Below are 24,567 nucleotides of genomic sequence, written 5' to 3' on the forward strand. Positions count from 1 at the left end.
TGTCAATCTCTCCTCCATAACTTTGTCAATCTCTCCTCCATAACTTTATCAATCTCTCCTACATAACTTTGTCAATCTCTCCTCCAGAACATTTTCAATCTCTCCTGCATAACTTTGTCAATCTCTTCTCCATAACTTTGTCAATCTCTCCTCCATAACTTTATCAATCTCTCCTCCATAACTTTGTCAATCTCTCCTCCAGAACATTTTCAATCTCTCCTCCATAACTTTGTCAATCTCTCCTCCATAACTTTGTCAATCTCTTCTCCATAGCTTTGTCAATCTCTCCTACATAACTTTGTCAATCTCTCCTCCATAACTTTGTCAATCTCTCCTCCATAACTTTATCAATCTCTCCTCCATAACTTTGTCAATCTCTCCTCCAGAACATTTTCAATCTCTCCTCCATAACTTTGTCAATCTCTCCTCCATAACTTTGTCAATCTCTCCTCCAGAACATTTTCAATCTCTCCTCCATAACTTTGTCAATCTCTCCTCCATAACTTTGTCAATCTCTCCTCCATAACTTTGTCAATCTCTCCTCCATAACTTTGTCAATCTCTTCTCCATAACTTTGTCAATCTCTCCTACATAACTTTGTCAATCTCTCCTCCATAACTTTGTCAATCTCTCCTCCATAACTTTGTCAATCTCTCCTCCATAACTTTGTCAATCTCTCCTCCATAACTTTGTCAATCTCTTCTCCATAACTTTGTCAATCTCTCCTCCATAACTTTGTCAATCTCTCCTCCATAACTTTGTCAATCTCTCCTCCATAACTTTGTCAATCTCTCCTACATAACTTTTGTCAATCTCTCCTACATAACTTTGTCAATCTCTCCTCCATAACTTTGTCAATCTCTCCTCCTTAACTTTGTCAATCTCTCCTCCAGAACATTTTCAATCTCTCCTCCATAACTTTGTCAATCTCTCCTCCATAACTTTGTCAATCTCTCCTCCATAACTTTGTCAATCTCTCCTCCAGAACATTTTCAATCTCTCCTCCATAACTTTGTCAATCTCTTCTCCATAACTTTGTCAATCTCTCCTACGTAACTTTGTCAATCTCTCCTCCAGAATTTTGTCAATCTCTCCTACATAACTTTGTCAATCTCTCCTCCATAACTTTATCAATCTCTCCTACATAACTTTGTCAATCTCTCCTCCATAACTTTGTCAATCTCTCCTCCATAACTTTGTCAATCTCTCCTCCATAACTTTGTCAATCTCTCCTCCATAACTTTGTCAATCTCTCCTCCATAACTTTGTCAATCTCTCCTCCATAACTTTATCAATCTCTCCTACATAACTTTGTCAATCTCTCCTCCATAACTTTGTCAATCTTTCCTCCATAACTTTATCAATCTCTCCTCCATAACTTTGTCAATCTCTCCTCCAGAACATTTTCAATCTCTCCTGCATAACTTTGTCAATCTCTTCTCCATAACTTTGTCAATCTCTCCTCCATAACTTTATCAATCTCTCCTCCATAACTTTGTCAATCTCTCCTCCATAACTTTGTCAATCTCTCCTCCATAACTTTGTCAATCTCTCCTCCATAACTTTGTCAATCTCTCCTCCATAACTTTGTCAATCTCTCCTCCATAACGTTGTCAATCTCTCCTACATAACTTTGTCAATCTCTCCTCCATAACTTTATCAATCTCTCCTCCATAACTTTGTCAATCTCTCCTCCATAACTTTGTCAATCTCTCCTCCAGAACTTTGTCAATCTCTCCTCAATAACTTTATCAATCTCTCCTACATAACTTTATCAATCTCTCCTACATAACTTTGTCAATCTCTCCTCCATAACTTTATCAATCTCTCCTACATAACTTTGTCAATCTCTCCTCCAGAACTTTGTCAATCTCTCCTCCAGAACTTTGTCAATCTCTCCTCAATAACTTTATCAATCTCTCCTCCATAACTTTATCAATCTCTCCTCCATAACTTTATCAATCTCTCCTCCATAACTTTGTCAATCTCTCCTCCAGAACATTTTCAATCTCTCCTCCATAACTTTGTCAATCTCTCCTCCATAACTTTGTCAATCTCTCCTCCATAACTTTGTCAATCTCTCCTCCATAACTTTGTCAATCTCTCCTCCATAACTTTGTCAATCTCTCCTCCATAACTTTGTCAATCTCTCCTCCATAACTTTGTCAATCTCTTCTCCATAACTTTGTCAATCTCTCCTCCATAACTTTGTCAATCTCTCCTCCATAACTTTGTCAATCTCTCCTCCATAACTTTGTCAATCTCTCCTACATAACTTTTGTCAATCTCTCCTACATAACTTTGTCAATCTCTCCTCCATAACTTTGTCAATCTCTCCTCCTTAACTTTGTCAATCTCTCCTCCAGAACATTTTCAATCTCTCCTCCATAACTTTGTCAATCTCTCCTCCATAACTTTGTCAATCTCTCCTCCATAACTTTGTCAATCTCTCCTCCAGAACATTTTCAATCTCTCCTCCATAACTTTGTCAATCTCTTCTCCATAACTTTGTCAATCTCTCCTACGTAACTTTGTCAATCTCTCCTCCAGAATTTTGTCAATCTCTCCTACATAACTTTGTCAATCTCTCCTCCATAACTTTATCAATCTCTCCTACATAACTTTGTCAATCTCTCCTCCATAACTTTGTCAATCTCTCCTCCATAACTTTGTCAATCTCTCCTCCATAACTTTGTCAATCTCTCCTCCATAACTTTGTCAATCTCTCCTCCATAACTTTGTCAATCTCTCCTCCATAACTTTATCAATCTCTCCTACATAACTTTGTCAATCTCTCCTCCATAACTTTGTCAATCTTTCCTCCATAACTTTATCAATCTCTCCTCCATAACTTTGTCAATCTCTCCTCCAGAACATTTTCAATCTCTCCTGCATAACTTTGTCAATCTCTTCTCCATAACTTTGTCAATCTCTCCTCCATAACTTTATCAATCTCTCCTCCATAACTTTGTCAATCTCTCCTCCATAACTTTGTCAATCTCTCCTCCATAACTTTGTCAATCTCTCCTCCATAACTTTGTCAATCTCTCCTCCATAACTTTGTCAATCTCTCCTCCATAACGTTGTCAATCTCTCCTACATAACTTTGTCAATCTCTCCTCCATAACTTTATCAATCTCTCCTCCATAACTTTGTCAATCTCTCCTCCATAACTTTGTCAATCTCTCCTCCAGAACTTTGTCAATCTCTCCTCAATAACTTTATCAATCTCTCCTACATAACTTTATCAATCTCTCCTACATAACTTTGTCAATCTCTCCTCCATAACTTTATCAATCTCTCCTACATAACTTTGTCAATCTCTCCTCCAGAACTTTGTCAATCTCTCCTCCAGAACTTTGTCAATCTCTCCTCAATAACTTTATCAATCTCTCCTCCATAACTTTATCAATCTCTCCTCCATAACTTTATCAATCTCTCCTCCATAACTTTGTCAATCTCTCCTCCAGAACATTTTCAATCTCTCCTCCATAACTTTGTCAATCTCTCCTCCATAACTTTGTCAATCTCTCCTCCATAACTTTGTCAATCTCTCCTCCATAACTTTGTTGTGTCACTATTGTGTCGCTCTTGTGTCACTCTTGTCTCACTGTTGTGTCACTGTTGTGTCGCTCTTGTGTCACTGTTGTGTCACTGTTGTGTCACTGTTGTGTCGCTGTTGTGTCGCTCTTGTGTCACTGTTGTGTCACTGTTGTGTCACTGTTGTGTCGCTGTTGTGTCGCTGTTGTGTCACTGTTGTGTCACTGTTGTGTCGCTGTTGTGTCACTGTTGTGTCGCTGTTGTGTTGCTCTTGTGTCGCTCTTGTGTCACTGTAGTGTCACTGTTGTGTCGCTCTTGTGTCACTGTTGTGTCACTGTTGTGTCACTGTTGTGTCGCTGTTGTGTCACTGTTGTGTCACTGTTGTGTCACTGTTGTGTCACTGTTGTGTCACTGTTGTGTCGCTGTTGTGTCGCTCTTGTGTCACTGTTGTGTCACTGTTGTGTCACTGTTGTGTCACTGTTGTGTCACTGTTGTGTCGCTCTTGTGTCACTGTTGTGTCACTGTTGTGTGGCTGTTGTGTCGCTCTTGTGTCACTGTTGTGTCACTGTTGTGTCGCTGTTGTGTCGCTGTTGTGTCGCTCTTGTGTCGCTGTTGTGTCGCTCTTGTGTCGCTGTTGTGTCGCTGTTGTGTCGCTGTTGTGTCACTGTTGTGTCGCTCTTGTGTCGCTGTTGTGTCGCTGTTGTGTCGCTCTTGTGTCACTGTTGTGTCACTGTTGTGTCGCTGTTGTGTCGCTGTTGTGTCGCTGTTGTGTCGCTGTTGTGTCACTGTTGTGTCGCTGTTGTGTCACTGTTGTGTCACTGTTGTGTTGCGCTTGTGTCGCTCTTGTGTCACTGTTGTGTCACTGTTGTGTCGCTCTTGTGTCACTGTTGTGTCACTGTTGTGTCGCTGTTGTGTCACTGTTGTGTCACTGTTGTGTCGCTGTTATGTCGCTCTTGTGTCACTGTTGTGTCACTGTTGTGTCACTGTTGTGTCACTCTTGTGTCACTCTTGTGTCGCTGTTGTGTCACTGTTGTGTCACTGTTGTGTCACTGTTGTGTCACTGTTGTGTCACTGTTGTGTCGCTCTTGTGTCACTGTTGTGTCACTGTTGTGTGGCTGTTGTGTGGCTGTTGTGTCACTGTTGTGTCACTGTTGTGTCGCTGTTGTGTCACTGTTGTGTCGCTGTTGTGTCGCTGTTGTGTCGCTGTTGTGTCGCTGTTGTGTCGCTCTTGTGTCACTGTTGTGTCGCTCTTGTGTCGCTGTTTTGTCACTGTTGTGTCGCTGTTGTGTCGCTGTTGTGTCGCTGTTTTGTCGCTGTTGTGTCACTGTTGTGTCGCTCTTGTGTCGCTGTTGTGTCGCTCTTGTGACACTGTTGTGTCGCTGTTGTGTCGCTGTTGTGTCGCTGTTGTGTCACTGTTGTGTCGCTCTTGTGTCGCTGTTGTGTCGCTGTTGTGTCGCTCTTGTGTCACTGTTGTGTCGCTCTTGTGTCACTGTTGTGTCACTGTTGTGTCACTGTTGTTAGCATGTTAGCATGTTAGCACGTGACTGGTGGTCACATGACTCCATCTTTGCGCTCGAAGTGTTGTCGGTCAAACCTCGTTTCCTGCCCGAGTGCCTTTTGGCAAACACTCGACAAGTTGAAAATAAACCTGTGAAGAAGAAGCAGAGAAGTGTGAAACATCTGGTGTGTGACACACAACAAGAAACACACTTTTGTTTGTCACTGACACACAACAAGAAACACACTTTTGTTTGTCACTGACACACAACAAGAAACACACACTTGTGTGTGTCACTGACACACAATAAGAAACACACACTTGTGTGTGTCACTGACACACAACAAGAAACACACTTTTGTTTGTCACTGACACACAACAAGAAACACACACTTGTGTGTGTCAGTGACACACAACAAGCAAAGACACACGTGTGTCTGCTGAGGTCAGAGGTCAGATGAGGATCAGGAAGAAGTGGGAGGAGCCAGAATGAGAGTGCAGCAGCTCAGCATCTGATTCGCTGAGCCTGGACGTCTGGTTTCACATCATTTCCTGTGATTGATTTGATTGATTTGATTAATTTGATTGATTGATTTGATTGATTTGTTTGATTTGATTAATTTGATTAATTTGATTGATTGATTTGATTTGATTTGATTGATTTGATTTGATTGATTTGATTTGATTGACGTGTTGCAGGTTTGATGAAGATCAGAGAATCTCACGACATCGAGGAGAAACTGAACCTGGTGGAACGACTTCTGAAGAACATCATCAACCTGAAGGTCCGTAAGGAGGGATGGAAACAGAGGGATGAAGAACAAACGAGCGGATGAAAACAAACGAGTGGATGAAAACAAACGAGTGGATGAAAACAAACGAGCGGATGAAAACAAACGAGCGGATGAAGAACAAACGAGTGGATGAAAACAAACGAGCGGATGAAGAACAAACGAGCGGATGAAAACAAACGAGCGGATGAAAACAAACGAGCGGATGAAAACAAACGAGCGGATGAAAACAAACGAGCGGATGAAGAACAAACGAGTGGATGAAAACAAACGAGTGGATGAAAACAAACGAGTGGATGAAAACAAACGAGTGGATGAAAACAAACGAGTGGATGAAAACAAACGAGTGGATGAAGAACAAACGAGTGGATGAAAACAAACGAGCGGATGAAAACAAACGAGCGGATGAAAACAAACGAGTGGATGAAAACAAACGAGTGGATGAAAACAAACGAGTGGATGAAAACAAACGAGTGGATGAAAACAAACGAGTGGATGAAAACAAACGAGTGGATGAAGAACAAACGAGTGGATGAAAACAAACGAGCGGATGAAAACAAACGAGCGGATGAAAACAAACGAGCGGATGAAAACAAACGAGCGGATGAAGAACAAACGAGTGGATGAAAACAAACGAGCGGATGAAAACAAACGAGCGGATGAAGAACAAACGAGCGGATGAAAATAAACGAGCGGATGAAAACAAACGAGCGGATGAAAACAAACGAGCGGATGAAAACAAACGAGTGGATGAAGAACAAACGAGTGGATGAAGAACAAACGAGTGGATGAAAACAAACGAGTGGATGAAAACAAACGAGTGGATGAAAACAAACGAGTGGATGAAAACAAACGAGTGGATGAAAACAAACGAGTGGATGAAAACAAACGAGTGGATGAAGAACAAACGAGTGGATGAAAACAAACGAGTGGATGAAAACAAACGAGCGGATGAAAACAAACGAGTGGATGAAAACAAACGAGTGGATGAAAACAAACGAGCGGATGAAAACAAACGAGCGGATGAAAACAAACGAGCGGATGAAGAACAAACGAGTGGATGAAAACAAACGAGCGGATGAAAACAAACGAGCGGATGAAAACAAACGAGCGGATGAAAACAAACGAGCGGATGAAAACAAACGAGTGGATGAAGAACAAACGAGTGGATGAAAACAAACGAGTGGATGAAAACAAACGAGTGGATGAAAACAAACGAGCGGATGAAAACAAACGAGTGGATGAAGAACAAACGAGTGGATGAAAACAAACGAGCGGATGAAAACAAACGAGTGGATGAAGAACAAACGAGTGGATGAAAACAAACGAGTGGATGAAGAACAAACGAGTGGATGAAAACAAACGAGCGGATGAAAACAAACGAGCGGATGAAGAACAAACGAGCGGATGAAAACAAACGAGTGGATGAAAACAAACGAGTGGATGAAGAACAAACGAGTGGATGAAAACAAACGAGTGGATGAAGAACAAACGAGTGGATGAAAACAAACGAGTGGATGAAAACAAACGAGCGGATGAAAACAAACGAGTGGATGAAAACAAACGAGTGGATGAAAACAAACGAGCGGATGAAAACAAACGAGCGGATGAAAACAAACGAGTGGATGAAGAACAAACGAGTGGATGAAAACAAACGAGCGGATGAAAACAAACGAGCGGATGAAAACAAACGAGCGGATGAAAACAAACGAGCGGATGAAAATAAACGAGCGGATGAAGAACAAACGAGCGGATGAAAACAAACGAGCGGATGAAAACAAACGAGCGGATGAAAACAAACGAGCGGATGAAAACAAACGAGCGGATGAAAACAAACGAGCGGATGAAAACAAACGAGCGGATGAAAACAAACGAGCGGATGAAAACAAACGAGCGGATGAAAACAAACGAGCGGATGAAAACAAACGAGCGGATGAAAACAAACGAGCGGATGAAAATAAACGAGCGGATGAAAATAAACGAGCGGATGAAAACAAACGAGCGGATGAAAACAAACGAGCGGATGAAAACAAACGAGCGGATGAAAACAAACGAGCGGATGAAAACAAACGAGCGGATGAAAATAAACGAGCGGATGAAAATAAACGAGCGGATGAAAACAAACGAGCGGATGAAAACAAACGAGCGGATGAAGAACAAACGAGCGGATGAAAATAAACGAGCGGATGAAAATAAACGAGCGGATGAAAACAAACGAGCGGATGAAAACAAACGAGCGGATGAAAACAAACGAGCGGATGAAGAACAAACGAGCGGATGAAAACAAACGAGCGGATGAAAACAAACGAGCGGATGAAGAACAAACGAGTGGATGAAAATAAACGAGTGGATGAAAACAAACGAGTGGATGAAGAACAAACGAGTGGATGAAAACAAACGAGCGGATGAAAACAAACGAGCGGATGAAAACAAACGAGCGGATGAAGAACAAACGAGCGGATGAAAATAAACGAGCGGATGAAAATAAACGAGCGGATGAAAACAAACGAGCGGATGAAAACAAACGAGCGGATGAAAACAAACGAGCGGATGAAAACAAACGAGCGGATGAAAACAAACGAGCGGATGAAAACAAACGAGCGGATGAAGAACAAACGAGCGGATGAAAACAAACGAGCGGATGAAAACAAACGAGCGGATGAAAACAAACGAGCGGATGAAAACAAACGAGCGGATGAAAACAAACGAGCGGATGAAAACAAACGAGCGGATGAAAACAAACGAGCGGATGAAAACAAACGAGCGGATGAAGAACAAACGAGCGGATGAAGAACAAACGAGCGGATGAAAACAAACGAGCGGATGAAGAACAAACGAGCGGATGAAAACAAACGAGCGGATGAAAACAAACGAGCGGATGAAAATAAACGAGCGGATGAAAACAAACGAGCGGATGAAAACAAACGAGCGGATGAAAACAAACGAGCGGATGAAGAACAAACGAGCGGATGAAGAACAAACGAGCGGATGAAGAACAAACGAGCGGATGAAAACAAACGAGCGGATGAAGAACAAACGAGCGGATGAAAACAAACGAGCGGATGAAAACAAACGAGCGGATGAAAATAAACGAGCGGATGAAAACAAACGAGCGGATGAAGAACAAACGAGCGGATGAAAACAAACGAGCGGATGAAGAACAAACGAGCGGATGAAAACAAACGAGCGGATGAAAACAAACGAGCGGATGAAAATAAACGAGCGGATGAAAACAAACGAGTGGATGAAAACAAACGAGCGGATGAAGAACAAACGAGCGGATGAAAACAAACGAGCGGATGAAAACAAACGAGCGGATGAAAATAAACGAGCGGATGAAAACAAACGAGTGGATGAAAACAAACGAGCGGATGAAAACAAACGAGCGGATGAAGAACAAACGAGCGGATGAAGAACAAACGAGCGGATGAAAACAAACGAGCGGATGAAGAACAAACGAGCGGATGAAAACAAACGAGCGGATGAAAACAAACGAGTGGATGAAAACAAACGAGCGGATGAAAACAAACGAGCGGATGAAGAACAAACGAGCGGATGAAGAACAAACGAGCGGATGAAAACAAACGAGCGGATGAAGAACAAACGAGCGGATGAAAACAAACGAGCGGATGAAAATAAACGAGCGGATGAAAACAAACGAGCGGATGAAAACAAACGAGCGGATGAAAACAAACGAGCGGATGAAAACAAACGAGCGGATGAAAACAAACGAGCGGATGAAAACAAACGAGCGGATGAAAACAAACGAGCGGATGAAAACAAACGAGCGGATGAAAACAAACGAGCGGATGAAAACAAACGAGCGGATGAAAATAAACGAGCGGATGAAAACAAACGAGCGGATGAAAACAAACGAGCGGATGAAAACAAACGAGCGGATGAAAACAAACGAGCGGATGAAAATAAACGAGCGGATGAAAACAAACGAGCGGATGAAAACAAACGAGCGGATGAAAACAAACGAGCGGATGAAAATAAACGAGCGGATGAAAACAAACGAGCGGATGAAAATAAACGAGCGGATGAAAATAAATGAGTGAATGAAAACAAACGAGTGAATGAAAATAAACGAGTGGATGAAGGGCAGTAAAAGTGATGAACCCTCTCCTCAGATCTCCAGGTCAGAGGTCATGCTGACCTTCTTCGAGAGGTCACCTCTGGACCAGGTCCTCAGGAACGACGAGGTCCACAGGATCCAGCCGTGCTTCCAGAGTCACATGACCATCTCAGGTACTCATGTTCAACTTCCATCGACGACTGTTGACCTTGACCTTTTGTTCCCAGAGGTCAAGAGGTCAAATGGATTCTGTCTGGCGAACACTGAGACCATCGTGTTCGACCAGAACCTTCTGGAGGAGAATCAGCGAACGTCACCCACGGCCTCACACAGGTGACTGTCACATGACCACCTGACACATGACCACCTGTCACATGACCACCTGACACATGACCACCTGACACATGACCACCTGTCACATGACCACCTGTCACATGACCACCTGTCACATGACCACCTGTCACATGACCACCTGACACATGACCACCTGACACATGACCACCTGTCACATGACCACCTGTCACATGACCACCTGTCACATGACCACCTGACACATGACCACCTGTCACATGACCACCTGTCACATGACCACCTGTCACATGACCACCTGTCACATGACCACCTGTCACATGACCACCTGTCACATGACCACCTGTCACATGACCACCTGACACATGACCACCTGACACATGACCACCTGTCACATGACCACCTGTCACATGACCACCTGTCACATGACCACCTGACACATGACCACCTGTCACATGACCACCTGTCACATGACCACCTGTCACATGACCACCTGTCACATGACCACCTGTCACATGACCACCTGACACATGACCACCTGACACATGACCACCTGTCACATGACCACCTGTCACATGACCACCTGTCACATGACCACCTGACACATGACCACCTGTCACATGACCACCTGACACATGACCACCTGTCACATGACCACCTGTCACATGACCACCTGTCACATGACCACCTGTCACATGACCACCTGTCACATGACCACCTGTCACATGACCACCTGTCACATGACCACCTGTCACATGACCACCTGTCACATGACCACCTGTCACATGACCACCTGTCACATGACCACCTGTCACATGACCACCTGTCACATGACCACCTGTCACATGACCACCTGACACATGACCACCTGACACATGACCACCTGTCACATGACCACCTGTCACATGACCACCTGTCACATGACCACCTGTCACATGACCACCTGTCACATGACCACCTGTCACATGACCACCTGTCACATGACCACCTGTCACATGACCACCTGTCACATGACCACCTGACACATGACCACCTGTCACATGACCACCTGTCACATGACCACCTGACACATGACCACCTGTCACATGACCACCTGACACATGACCACCTGACACATGACCACCTGTCACATGACCACCTGTCACATGACCACCTGACACATGACCACCTGTCACATGACCACCTGACACATGACCACCTGACACATGACCACCTGTCACATGACCACCTGACACATGACCACCTGTCACATGACCACCTGACACATGACCACCTGACACATGACCACCTGTCACATGACCACCTGACACATGACCACCTGTCACATGACCACCTGACACATGACCACCTGTCACATGACCACCTGACACATGACCACCTGTCACATGACCACCTGACACATGACCACCTGACACATGACCACCTGTCACATGACCACCTGTCACATGACCACCTGTCACATGACCACCTGACACATGACCACCTGTCACATGACCACCTGTCACATGACCACCTGTCACATGACCACCTGTCACATGACCACCTGTCACATGACCACCTGTCACATGACCACCTGACACATGACCACCTGTCACATGACCACCTGTCACATGACCACCTGACACATGACCACCTGTCACATGACCACCTGACACATGACCACCTGTCACATGACCACCTGTCACATGACCACCTGACACATGACCACCTGTCACATGACCACCTGACACATGACCACCTGACACATGACCACCTGTCACATGACCACCTGACACATGACCACCTGTCACATGACCACCTGACACATGACCACCTGACACATGACCACCTGTCACATGACCACCTGACACATGACCACCTGTCACATGACCACCTGACACATGACCACCTGTCACATGACCACCTGACACATGACCATCTGTCACATGACCACCTGACACATGACCACCTGACACATGACCACCTGTCACATGACCACCTGTCACATGACCACCTGTCACATGACCACCTGACACATGACCACCTGACACATGACCACCTGTCACATGACCACCTGACACATGACCATCTGTCACATGACCACCTGACACATGACCACCTGACACATGACCACCTGTCACATGACCACCTGACACATGACCACCTGTCACATGACCACCTGTCACATGACCACCTGTCACATGACCACCTGACACATGACCACCTGTCACATGACCACCTGACACATGACCACCTGTCACATGACCACCTGTCACATGACCACCTGTCACATGACCACCTGTCACATGACCACCTGACACATGACCACCTGTCACATGACCACCTGACACATGACCACCTGTCACATGACCACCTGTCACATGACCACCTGTCACATGACCACCTGACACATGACCACCTGTCACATGACCACCTGACACATGACCACCTGACACATGACCACCTGTCACATGACCACCTGTCACATGACCACCTGTCACATGACCACCTGACACATGACCACCTGTCACATGACCACCTGACACATGACCATGCTACTTAGTAGCAAGATGGCGCCGACAGGACGGCAGCTTTAACAGCAGCTCTGAGTGGTTTTTTTTGTTGGGTTTATTACTTTTTTCCGAGGATTGCCTCCGTCTTTTCAAACTTTTCTTTTCGTCACACTGTCTCTTTAAGACTTGCGGACAGTTTTCTACAAGAATTGGAAACTTTTAGTGAAAAAGGAAAGTTTTTTATCGCTTTTTCTGGTGCGCAACGGGCGTCCTGCGCGCGTAATGGCCGTACATACTGTCTACAGTCGGGATCGGCTGCTGGCGCTGCGTTTCTCTGCGGCCGGAGGAGCGACCCATCATCCCCCGGGATATTATGAAGAGGAGCCGCGCCGGAGTTAAACGCCGGGAGCTGAGGAGAGCTTATCGACCGGCGCTGCCGTCCGTCGTCATGGGCAACGTGAGATCTCTGCCAAACAAGATGGACGCACTCGCGGCGGCGACCAGGTTCGACCCGCAATATCGACGGTGCAGCATGTTGATGCTCACAAAGAAGTGGCTGAACCAGAACCACACGGACGCGATGGATTCTGCTTAATGCGCGCGGACCGGACGGAGATGAGCGGGAAGAGGAAGGGCGGAGGACTGGCAGTGTTCGTCAACGAGAAGTGGTGCCTTCCCAGGCACGTCACTCTAAAGGATCAACACTGCTGTCCTGACATTGAACTTTTGGCGCTGAGTCTGAGACGCTTCTACTTGCCACGGGAGTTTTCACATGTTGTCGCGGTGCTTGTGTACATTCCACCGTCGGCGAGCGCGGAGGCAGCATGTGACGTCATCACTGGAGTAGTGAACGGGTTACAGACTCAGAGCCCTCAGGCCCTCTTTATCATCTCCGGTGATTTTAATCACGCATCTCTCTCTTCCTGTTTGCCCAAATTCACGCAGTACATCACTTGTGCCACCAGAGACAATAACACACTGGACCTTTTTTATGCGAACACTAAAGACGCTTATTTATCATCCCCCCTTCCTCCTTTGGGACGAGCTGACCACTGGTCCATCTCCTACCTGTTTACAAGCCACTTGTGAGCAGGCAACCAGCAGTGACTCGCTCAGTCAAGAAGTGGTCTGAAGAAGCTGAGGAAGCTCTGCAGGTCTGCTTTGAGACCACGGACTGGAGCATCTTCAGTGAGTCCCACAAGGAGGATATTGATGGTCTAACCACTTGTGTCACGGACTACATCAACTTCTGTGTGGAGAGCATTGTACCAACCAGAACTGTACGATGCTTCTCCAACAACAAACCCTGGATTAATCCTAATATAAAGGCTCTCTTAAAGGAGAAGAAGAGAGTCTTTAGGTCAGGAAACAAAGAGGATCTGAGGGCAGTTCAGAAGGAGCTCAGAAGGAAGGTCAGGGAGGGAAAGGGGAGGTACAGGAGGAAGATGGAAGAGAGTCTGGCCAACAACAACACCAGAGATGTCTGGAGAGGTTTGAAATCCATATCCGACCAGGCTCTCTGTAGCGGAGGGGGATAAAAATTGGGCCGACAACTTAGTTATTTTTCAAGGTTTGAGGTGTCGGCTCCCCCCCCGCTTCTACACCATTCACACCTCTTCTTTTACCTTCTCCTCTCCCCCGAGCTTGTATTGTTTCAGCCCCCCGCTGACTCCACAGGGGACAATGCCCCCCCATCCCAGCCTGTCCCTCACACCTCTCCAGGTGAGAAATCAGCTCAGGAGAACCAGGACAACAAAGGCCCCTGGACCAGACGGCATCGGTGGCAAAGTACTCAGGACGTGCTCTGACCAGTTAAGTGAAATTGTTGGACTTCTGTTCTGACATGTGCTTGACCCTGGGAAGAGTTCCACTACTGTGGAAGACGTCCTGTGTGGTACCGGTGCCGAAGACTTAGCACCCTAAGGATCCCAGCTGCTACAGACCTGTGGCCTTGACATCCCACCTTATGAAGGCTCTGGAGCGGCTGGTCCTTAGTTACCTGAGTCCTCTGGTGCTCCTCCATGGATCTGTTGCAGTTTGCCTACCAACCTGACATCGGCGTGGAGGACGCCATCATCTTCCTTCTCCACCGAGCACTTTCTCACCTGGAGTCGCCTGGAGGCACTGTGAGGATCCTTTTCCTGGATCTAAGCAGTGCTTTCAACACCATCAGGTCAGACATCCTGAGGGACAAGCTGGAGCTGTCTGGAGCGGACACTCACCTCACGGACTGGATTGTGGACTACCTCACCAACCGTCCACAGTTCGTGAGGACCCGGGATGGTGTTTCGAGGACTGTACTGTGCAGTGTAGGGGTCCCCCAGGGAACAGTGTTGGCACCGTTCCTTTTTTCACTGCACACTGCAGACTTCCAACACCTGTCTCCCACCAGTCACCTGCAAAAGTTCTCGGACAACTCAGCCATCGTCGGCCTCATTAAGGACGGGGAAGACGGCTCGTACCGGGGACTTGTCCAGGACTTTGTTGACTGGTGCCTGGAAAACCACCTCAAGATCAACTCCAGCAAAACGAAGGAGTTGATTGTGGATTTCCGGCGGTGTCCCTCCATCTCCCCCTCACCACTGAACTTCCGGGGACAGGACATTGAGATTGTCACGTCTTACAAGTTCCTGGGTGTTCACCTCAACAACCGCCTGGACTGGGTGGATAACACTGCTGCTCTTTATAAAAAAGGGCGGAGTAGACTCTACCTGCTCCGGAGGTTGAGGTCGTTTGGTGTCCGGGGGTCACTCCTGAAGTCATTCTATGACTCAGTAGTGGCCTCTGCCATCTTCAACGGTGTGGTCTGCTGGGGGAGCAGCATGACAGCAAAGGATAGGGCTAAACTGGACAGCCTTATTAAGAAGGCCGGTTACGTCCTAGGGCGCCCCCTGGATCCTGTGGAGGAAGTGTCTGGGAGGAGGATACGGAGCAAGCTGGGCTCCATGAGGAGGAACTTATCTCACCCTCTCCAGCACACACTGAGGGCATTGAGGAGCTCCATCAGTGATAGGATGCTCCATCCCAGGTGTGTGAGGGAGAGGTACCTCCTTCCTCCTGCTGCCATCAGACTCCACAATAAGAACTCAGCCAGATAAATATTTAACTGCACCTTTCTTGTTATTTTTGTAAATATGATTGTGAATATATAATATAGTGCAGATTTATTTATTTTCTATTCTATTTAGATTTTCTTTCTTTTTCTTTTTATTATTTTTTATTTCTGGGTGTTTTATTTTCTTGGTATATTACTCTGGCTGTTGTTGAACTGAATTTCCCCTCACGGGACAAATAAAGGATTCTGATTCTGATTCTACTGTCACATGACCACCTGTCACATGATAACGTGTCACATGATCACGTGTCACATGACCTGTCACATGACCACCTCGTCAGTAAAGGACGAGTGAGACCAACACGAGTGTTTCACTCGTTTTGGTTCCAGATCAACATCAGCTCCTCCACAGGAAGTGTGTGTTTCCTCTTCCTGTCTGGACGTGTGAAGCTGCAGAGGAAGTCGTCGTGTAATCTTCTCACTTCCTGCCGCAGGTACGACGACGCACCTGAGCTGCTGTCGGACACGGAGCTGAGCCGCGAGGACCCGCTGGCCTACGTCACCAACCTGTCCTACTACCACCTGGTGCCCTTCGAGACCGACATCCTGGAATGAGGAAGTGGAGCCTCTCACTTCCTGCCCTCTCACTTCCTGCCCTCTCACTTCCTGCCCCTCCTCGTCCAGGAAGTCAATCTGCACACCATCCAATGACCTGTGGGGGCGCCAGAGAGCAGCGACTCCATTCAAGAACCGTGTGGTTCGGTCAGAGTCTTGAGGTCCGACAGGAAGGACGTCTCCAGAACTGCCCTGGAGGATCATGGGTAGAGGCTGCACAGGAAGGAGGCGTCACTTCCTGTGGATGAAAGCGTCTCTTTGGAACTTCGACCTGACTCAGAGGTTGAGAGTGTCCAGAGGTCATCTGAGGTCATATGCTAATGAGCTAAAATCTCTGACTCACTTTTGTGGTGTTTAAGAAAATGTTGATATTTTATTGACGATAATTTATCGATTTCAAATATATATTTTTGGCTTTTAAATAAAGTTTAATTGTTTATGTATCAATAAAGTTTCTATAGAATGTTGACATTTTTAAACTGTTGTAAAAACAAAGGCTGAACGATCTGCTCTGTTTTCAACTCGCTGACCTGAACCTTCAGGGACGTCTGGACCAGAACTCTGCCATGAACAAAGGATGGATGATGGATGGATGGATGGATGGATGGATGGATGGACGGATGGATGTATAGATGGATGGATGGATGGATGGATGGAAGGATGGATGGATGGATGGATGGATGTATAGACGGATGGATGGATGTATAGATGGATGGATGGATGGATGGATGGATAATGGGAGGATGTATGGATGTATAGATGGATGGATAATGGGAGGATGTATTGATGGATAGACAGATGGATGGATGGATGTATAGACGGATGGATGGATGGATGTATGTATGGATGGATGTATAGACGGATGGATGGATGGATAATGGGAGGATGGATGGATGGATGGATGTATAGATGGATGGATGGATAATGGGAGGATGTATGGATGGATAGACAGATGGATGGATGGATGTATAGATGGATGGATGGATGGATGGATGGATAATGGGAGGATGTATGTATGGATGGATGGATGGATGGATGGATAGACGGATGGATGGATGGATGGATGTATAGACGGATGGAAGGATGGATGGATAATGGGAGGATGGATGGATGGATGGATTCATGGATGGATGGATGGATGGATAATGGGAGGATGGATCGATGGATAGACAGATGGATGGATGGATGGATGGATGGATAATAGGAGGATGGATGGATGGATGGATGGATGTATAGACGGATGGATGGATAATGGGAGGATGGATGGATGGATGGATGTATAGACGGATGGATGGATGGATAATGGGAGGATGGATGGATGGATGGATAATGGGAGGATGGATGAATGTATAGATGGATGGATGGATGGATAATGGGAGGATGGATGGATGGATGGATGAATGGATGGATGGATGGATAATGGGAGGATGGATGTATAGACGGATGGATGGATGGATAATGGGAGGATGTAAGGATGTATAGATGGATGGATGGATGGATGGATGAATGTATAGATGGATGGATGGATGGATAATGGGAGGATGGATGGATGTATAGACGGATGGATGGATGGATAATGGGAGGATGTAAGGATGGATGGATGGTGGATGGATGGATGGATGGATGGATGTATGGATGAATGGATGATGGATGGATGGATAATGGGAGGATGTATGGATGGACGGATGGATGGATGGAGGGATGGATGTATAGACGGATGGATGGATGGATAATGGGAGGATGTATGGATGGACGGATGGATGGATGGATGGATAATGGGAGGATGGATGGATGGATGGATGGATGTATAGACGGATGGATGGATAATGGGAGGATGGATGGATGGATGGATGGATGGATGGATGGATGGATGGATGGATGGATAATGGGAGGATGTATGGATGTATAGACGGATGGATTGATGGATGGATGGATGGATGGATGGATAATGGGAGGATGTATGGATGGACGGATGGATGGATGGTTGGATGGATGGATGGATGGATAATGGGAGGATGGATGGATGGATGGATGTATAGACGGATGGATGGATGGATAATGGGAGGATGGATGGATGGATGGATGTATAGACGGATGGATGGATGGATGGATAATGGGAAGATGGATGGATGGATGGATAATGGGAGGATGGATGGATGGATAGACGGATGGATGGATGGATGTATAGATGGATGGATGGATGGATGGATGTATAGATGGATGGAAGGATGGATGGATAATGGGAGGATGTATGGATGGATGGATGGATTCATGGATGGATGGATGGATGGATAATGGGAGGATGGATGGATGGATAGACAGATGGATGGATGGATGTATAGATGGATGGATGGATGGATAATAGGAGGATGTATGGATGTATGGATGGATGGATGGATGTATAGACGGATGGATGGATAATGGGAGGATGGATGGATGGATGTATAGACGGATGGATGGATGGATGGATGGATAATGGGAGGATGTATGGATGGACGGATGGATGGATGAATGGATAATGGGAGGATGGATGGATGGATGGATGTATAGATGGATGGATGGATAATGGGAGGATGGATGGATGGATGGATGTATAATGGGAGGATGGATGGATGTATAGATGGATGGATGGATGGATAGATGGATGGATGTATAGATGGATGGATGGATGGATAATGGGAGGATGGATGGATTGATGGATAATGGGAGGATGTATGGATGTATAGACGGATGGATTGATGGATGGATGGATGGATGGATAATGGGAGGATGTATGGATGGACGGATGGATGGATGGATGGATGTATAGACAGATGGATGGATGGATAATGGGAGGATGGATAATGGGAGGATGTATGGATGGATGGATGGATGTATAGACGGATGGATGGATGGATGGATAATGGGAGGGTGTATGGATGGACGGATGGATGGATGGATGGATAATGGGAGGATGGATGGATGGATAGATGGATGTATAGATGGATGGATGGATGGATAATGGGAGGATGGATGGATGGATGGATGTATAATGGGAGGATGGATGGATGGATGTATAGATGGATGGATGGATGAATGGATGTATAGATGGATGGATGGATGGATGGATAATGGGAGGATGGATGGATTGATGGATAATGGGAGGATGTATGGATGTATAGACGGATGGATTGATGGATGGATGGATGGATGGATAATGGGAGGATGGATGGATGGATGGATGGATGGATGGATGTATAGACGGATGGATGGATGGATGGATAATGGGAAGATGGATGGATGGATGGATGGATGTATAGATGGATGGATGGATGGATAATGGGAGGATGTATGGATGGATGTATAGATGGATGGATGGATGGATGGATGTATAGACGGATGGAAGGATGGATGGATAATGGGAGGATGTATGGATGGATGGATGGATGGATGGATTCATGGATGGATGGATGGATGGATGGATGGATGGATAATGGCAGGATGTATGGATGGATGGATAATGGGAGGATGGACGGATGGATGAATGTATAGATGGATGGATGAATGTATGGATGGATGGATAATGGGAGGATGGATGGATGGATGGATGTATAGATGGATGGATGGATGGATAATGGGAGGATGTAAGGATGTATAGATGGATGGATGGATGTATAGATGGATGGATGGATGGATAATGGGAGGATGGATGGATGTATAGACAGATGGATGGATGGATAATGGGAGGATGTAAGGATGGATGGATGTATAGATGGATGTATAGATGGATGGATGGATGGATAATGGGAGGATGGATGGATGAATGGATGATGGATGATGGATGGATGGATGGATGGATGGATGTATGGATAGATGGATGGATGGATGGATGGATGGATGGATGGATGATGGATGGATGGATGGATGGATGGATGGACAGATGGATGATGGATGGATGGATGGATGGATGATGGATGATGGATGATGGATGGATGGATGGACGGATGGATGATGGATGATGGATGGATGGATGGATGGATGGATGGATGGATGGACGGACAGATGGATGGATGGATGGATGGATGGTGGATGGATGGATGGATGGATGGATGGATGGATCGATGGATGGATCGATGGATGAATGGATGATGGATGGATCGATGGATGGATGGACGGATGGATGATGGATGATGGATGATGGATGATGGATGATGGATGATGGATGGATGGATGGATGATGGATGGATGATGGATGGATGGATGGACGGATGGATGATGGATGATGGATAGATGGATGGATGATGGATGGACGGATGGATGATGGATGGATGGATGGACGGATGGATTATGGATGATGGATGGATGGATGGATGGATGGATGGATGGATGGATGGATGGATGGATGGATGGATGGATGGATGGATGGATGGATGGATGGACGGATGGATGGATGGACGGATGAATGGATTGATGGATGGATGGACGGATGGATGGATTGATGGATGGATGGACGGATGAATGGATTGATGGATGGATGGACGGATGAATGGATTGATGGATGGATGGACGGATGAATGGATTGATGGATGGATGGATGGATGGATGGATGGATGGACGGATGGATGGATGTACGGATGAATGGATTGATGGATGGATGGATGGATGGATGGACGGATGGACGGATGGATGGATGATGGATTGATGGAAATTGTTTAAAAATTCAAAAAGACATGTTGAAATAAATTCAAAGTGAAACTAATATTTTCTATGAAAAACATAAAAAGTGAAGTGAAAATTGAAAGAACATCAAAGAGGAAGTAGATTTTAAAAGTGTCTCAAGATGTTCAAGATAAAGAAGAGGAAGTTAAAGAGCGACTCATCCTTCCCACTAAAATTAAATAACTGTCATCTACAAGAAAATATATTTGCTCTCAATGAAAATAAAGTCGCCGATTTCATAATAAAAGACAAACATAAAGTCGCAGATTTCACAATAAAAGACAAACATAAAGATGCAGATTTCACAATAAAAGACAAACATAAAGATGCAGATTTCATAATAAAAGACAAACATCAAGATGCAGATTTCACAATAAAAGACAAACATAAAGATGCAGATTTCACAATAAAAGACAAACATAAAGATGCAGATTTCACAATAAAAGACTAACATAAAGATGCAGATTTCACAATAAAAGACAAACATAAAGATGCAGATTTCACAATAAAAGACAAACATAAAGATGCAGATTTCACAATAAAAGACAAACATAAAGATGCAGATTTCATAATAAAAGACAAACATAAAGTCGCAGATTTCACAATAAAAGACAAACATAAAGATGCAGATTTCACAATAAAAGACAAAAATAAAGATGCAGATTTCACAATAAGATACAAATATAAAGTTCCAGACTTCACAATAAAAGAAAAACATACAGTCGCAGATTTCACAATAAAGGACAAAAATAAAGTCGCAGATTTCACAATAAAAGACATCAATATGGACAGGAAGTGAGTGGAGCTGGACAGGAAGTGGACGTGTTGTCTTTGATCTCCTCCTGGATCTGTGCTCAATGCAACACAGTCGCACACACTTGTGTTCTTGGTGACATCATTGCGTCTCTTATAAAGATGTGTGTGTGTGTGTGTGTGTGTGTAAGACACAGAATCAACAGGACCAGCTCAACAGTAAGTCTGCACACTGCTGTCATGGCAACCACAAGTCATGTGACCACAGCTGGACTGGGAGGAGGCCCAGGGTCAGACCAAGAGTGACAAATACACAAATCTCTATTTGTTGTCTTCGTCCTACTGTTGTCACGTGACCAGGAATAACTCAGGTTTGGTCCCAACATTCTCACAGAAACAAGAGAAAACAAATAACATGGTGCCCTCTGTCGGCAGACATGTGAACTGAAATAATAATGTAGATGTTCACAAACAACATTTAAATAATATACAAATGATTATTGTCGCAATTGTAGTTTAAATAATAATGAAGATGTTTACAAACAACATTTAAATAATATACAAATGATTATTGTCGCGATTGTAGTTTAAATAATAATGAAGATGTTTACAAACAACATTTAAATAATATACAAATGATTATTGTCACGATTGTAGTTTAAATAATAATGTTGATGTTTACAAACAACATTTAAATAATATACAAATGATTATTGTCACGATTGTAGTTTAAATAATAATTTTGATGTTTACAAACAACATTTAAATAATATACAAATGATTATTGTCACGATTGTAGTTTAAATAATAATGTTGATGTTTACAAACAACATTTAAATAATATACAAATGATTATTGTCACGATTGTAGTTTAAATAATAATGAAGATGTTTACAAACAACATTTAAATAATATACAAATGATTATTGTCACGATTGTAGTTTAAATAATAATGTTGATGTTTACAAACAACATTTAAATAATATACAAATGATTACTGTCACGATTGTAGTTTAAATAATAATGTTGATGTTTACAAACAACATTTAAATAATATACAAATGATTACTGTCACGATTGTAGTTTAAATAATAATGTTGATGTTTACAAACAACATTTAAATAATATACAAATGATTACTGTCACGATTGTAGTTTAAATAATAATGTTGATGTTGACAAACAACATTTAAATAATATACAAATGATTATTGTCCCGATTGTAGTTTAAATAATAATGTTGATGTTTACAAACAACATTTAAATAATAAACAAATGATTATTGTCACGATTGTAGTTTAAATAATAATGTTGATGTTAACAAACAACATTTAAATAATAAACAAATGATTATTGTCACGATTGTAGTTTAAATAATAATGTTGATGTTTATTGTTAATTTTTAGCATATGATTACTGTCACGATTGTAGTTTAAATAATAATGTTGATGTTTACAAACAACATTTAAATAATATACAAATGATTACTGTCATGATTGTAGTTTAAATAATAATGTTGATGTTTATTGTTAATTTTTAGCATATGATTACTGTCACGATTGTAGTTTAAATAATAATGTTGATGTTAACAAACAACATTTAAATAATATACAAATGATTATTGTCACGATTGTAGTTTAAATAATAATGTTGATGTTAACAAACAACATTTAAATAATATACAAATGATTACTGTCACGATTGTAGTTTAAATAATAATGTAGATGTTAACAAATAACATTTAAATAATATACAAATGATTATTGTCACGATTATAGTTTAAATAATAATGTAGATGTTAACAAACAACATTTAAATAATATACAAATGATTATTGTCACGATTGTAGTTTAAATAATAATGTTGATGTTAACAAACAACATTTAAATAATATACATATGATTATTGTCACGATTGTAGTTTAAATAATAATGTAGATGTTTACAAACAACATTTAAATAATAAACAAATGATTACTGTCATGATTGTAGTTTAAATAATAATGTTGATGTTTACAAACAACATTTAAATAATATACATATGATTATTGTCACGATTGTAGTTTAAATAATAATGTTGATGTTAACAAACAACATTTAAATAATATACATATGATTATTGTCACGATTGTAGTTTAAATAATAATGTAGATGTTTACAAACAACATTTAAATAATAAACAAATGATTATTGTCACGATTGTAGTTTAAATAATAATGTTGATGTTTACAAACAACATTTAAATAATATACAAATGATTATTGTCACGATTGTAGTTTAAATAATAATATTGATGTTAACAAACAACATTTAAATAATATACAAATGATTACTGTCACGATTGTAGTTTAAATAATAATGTTGATGTTGACAAACAACATTTAAATAATATACAAATGATTACTGTCACGATTGTAGTTTAAATAATAATGTTGATGTTGACAAACAACATTTAAATAATATACAAATGATTACTGTCACGATTGTAGTTTAAATAATAATGTTGATGTTGACAAACAACATTTAAATAATATACAAATGATTACTGTCATGATTGTAGTTTAAATAATAATGTTGATGTTAACAAACAACATTTAAATAATATACATATGATTATTGTCACGATTGTAGTTTAAATAATAATGTTGATGTTTACAAACAACATTTAAATAATAAACAAATGATTATTGTCACGATTGTAGTTTAAATAATAATGTTGATGTTAACAAACAACATTTAA

The 24,567-nt window shown here is 43.0% G+C and overlaps 1 protein-coding gene across 1 annotated transcript in view; it reads left to right on the plus strand.

Moving 5' to 3' along the window:
• Positions 1 to 16,845, plus strand: part of pxdc1b (PX domain containing 1b) — a 29,209-nt gene extending 12,364 nt beyond the window's left edge. The window contains exons 2-5 of the mRNA XM_087788427.1: positions 5,738 to 5,823; positions 9,963 to 10,080; positions 10,135 to 10,240; positions 16,258 to 16,845. Coding sequence (XP_087644553.1) covers positions 5,738 to 5,823; positions 9,963 to 10,080; positions 10,135 to 10,240; positions 16,258 to 16,378 — 431 coding nt within the window. The 3' untranslated portion in view covers positions 16,379 to 16,845. The remainder of the gene's footprint in view (positions 1 to 5,737; positions 5,824 to 9,962; positions 10,081 to 10,134; positions 10,241 to 16,257) is intronic.
• The last annotated feature ends 7,722 nt before the right edge of the window (positions 16,846 to 24,567 follow it).

This window comes from Callionymus lyra, chromosome 4, assembly GCF_982586985.1.
Source record: "Callionymus lyra chromosome 4, fCalLyr1.hap1.1, whole genome shotgun sequence".
NCBI classification, from domain to species: domain Eukaryota; kingdom Metazoa; phylum Chordata; class Actinopteri; order Syngnathiformes; family Callionymidae; genus Callionymus; species Callionymus lyra.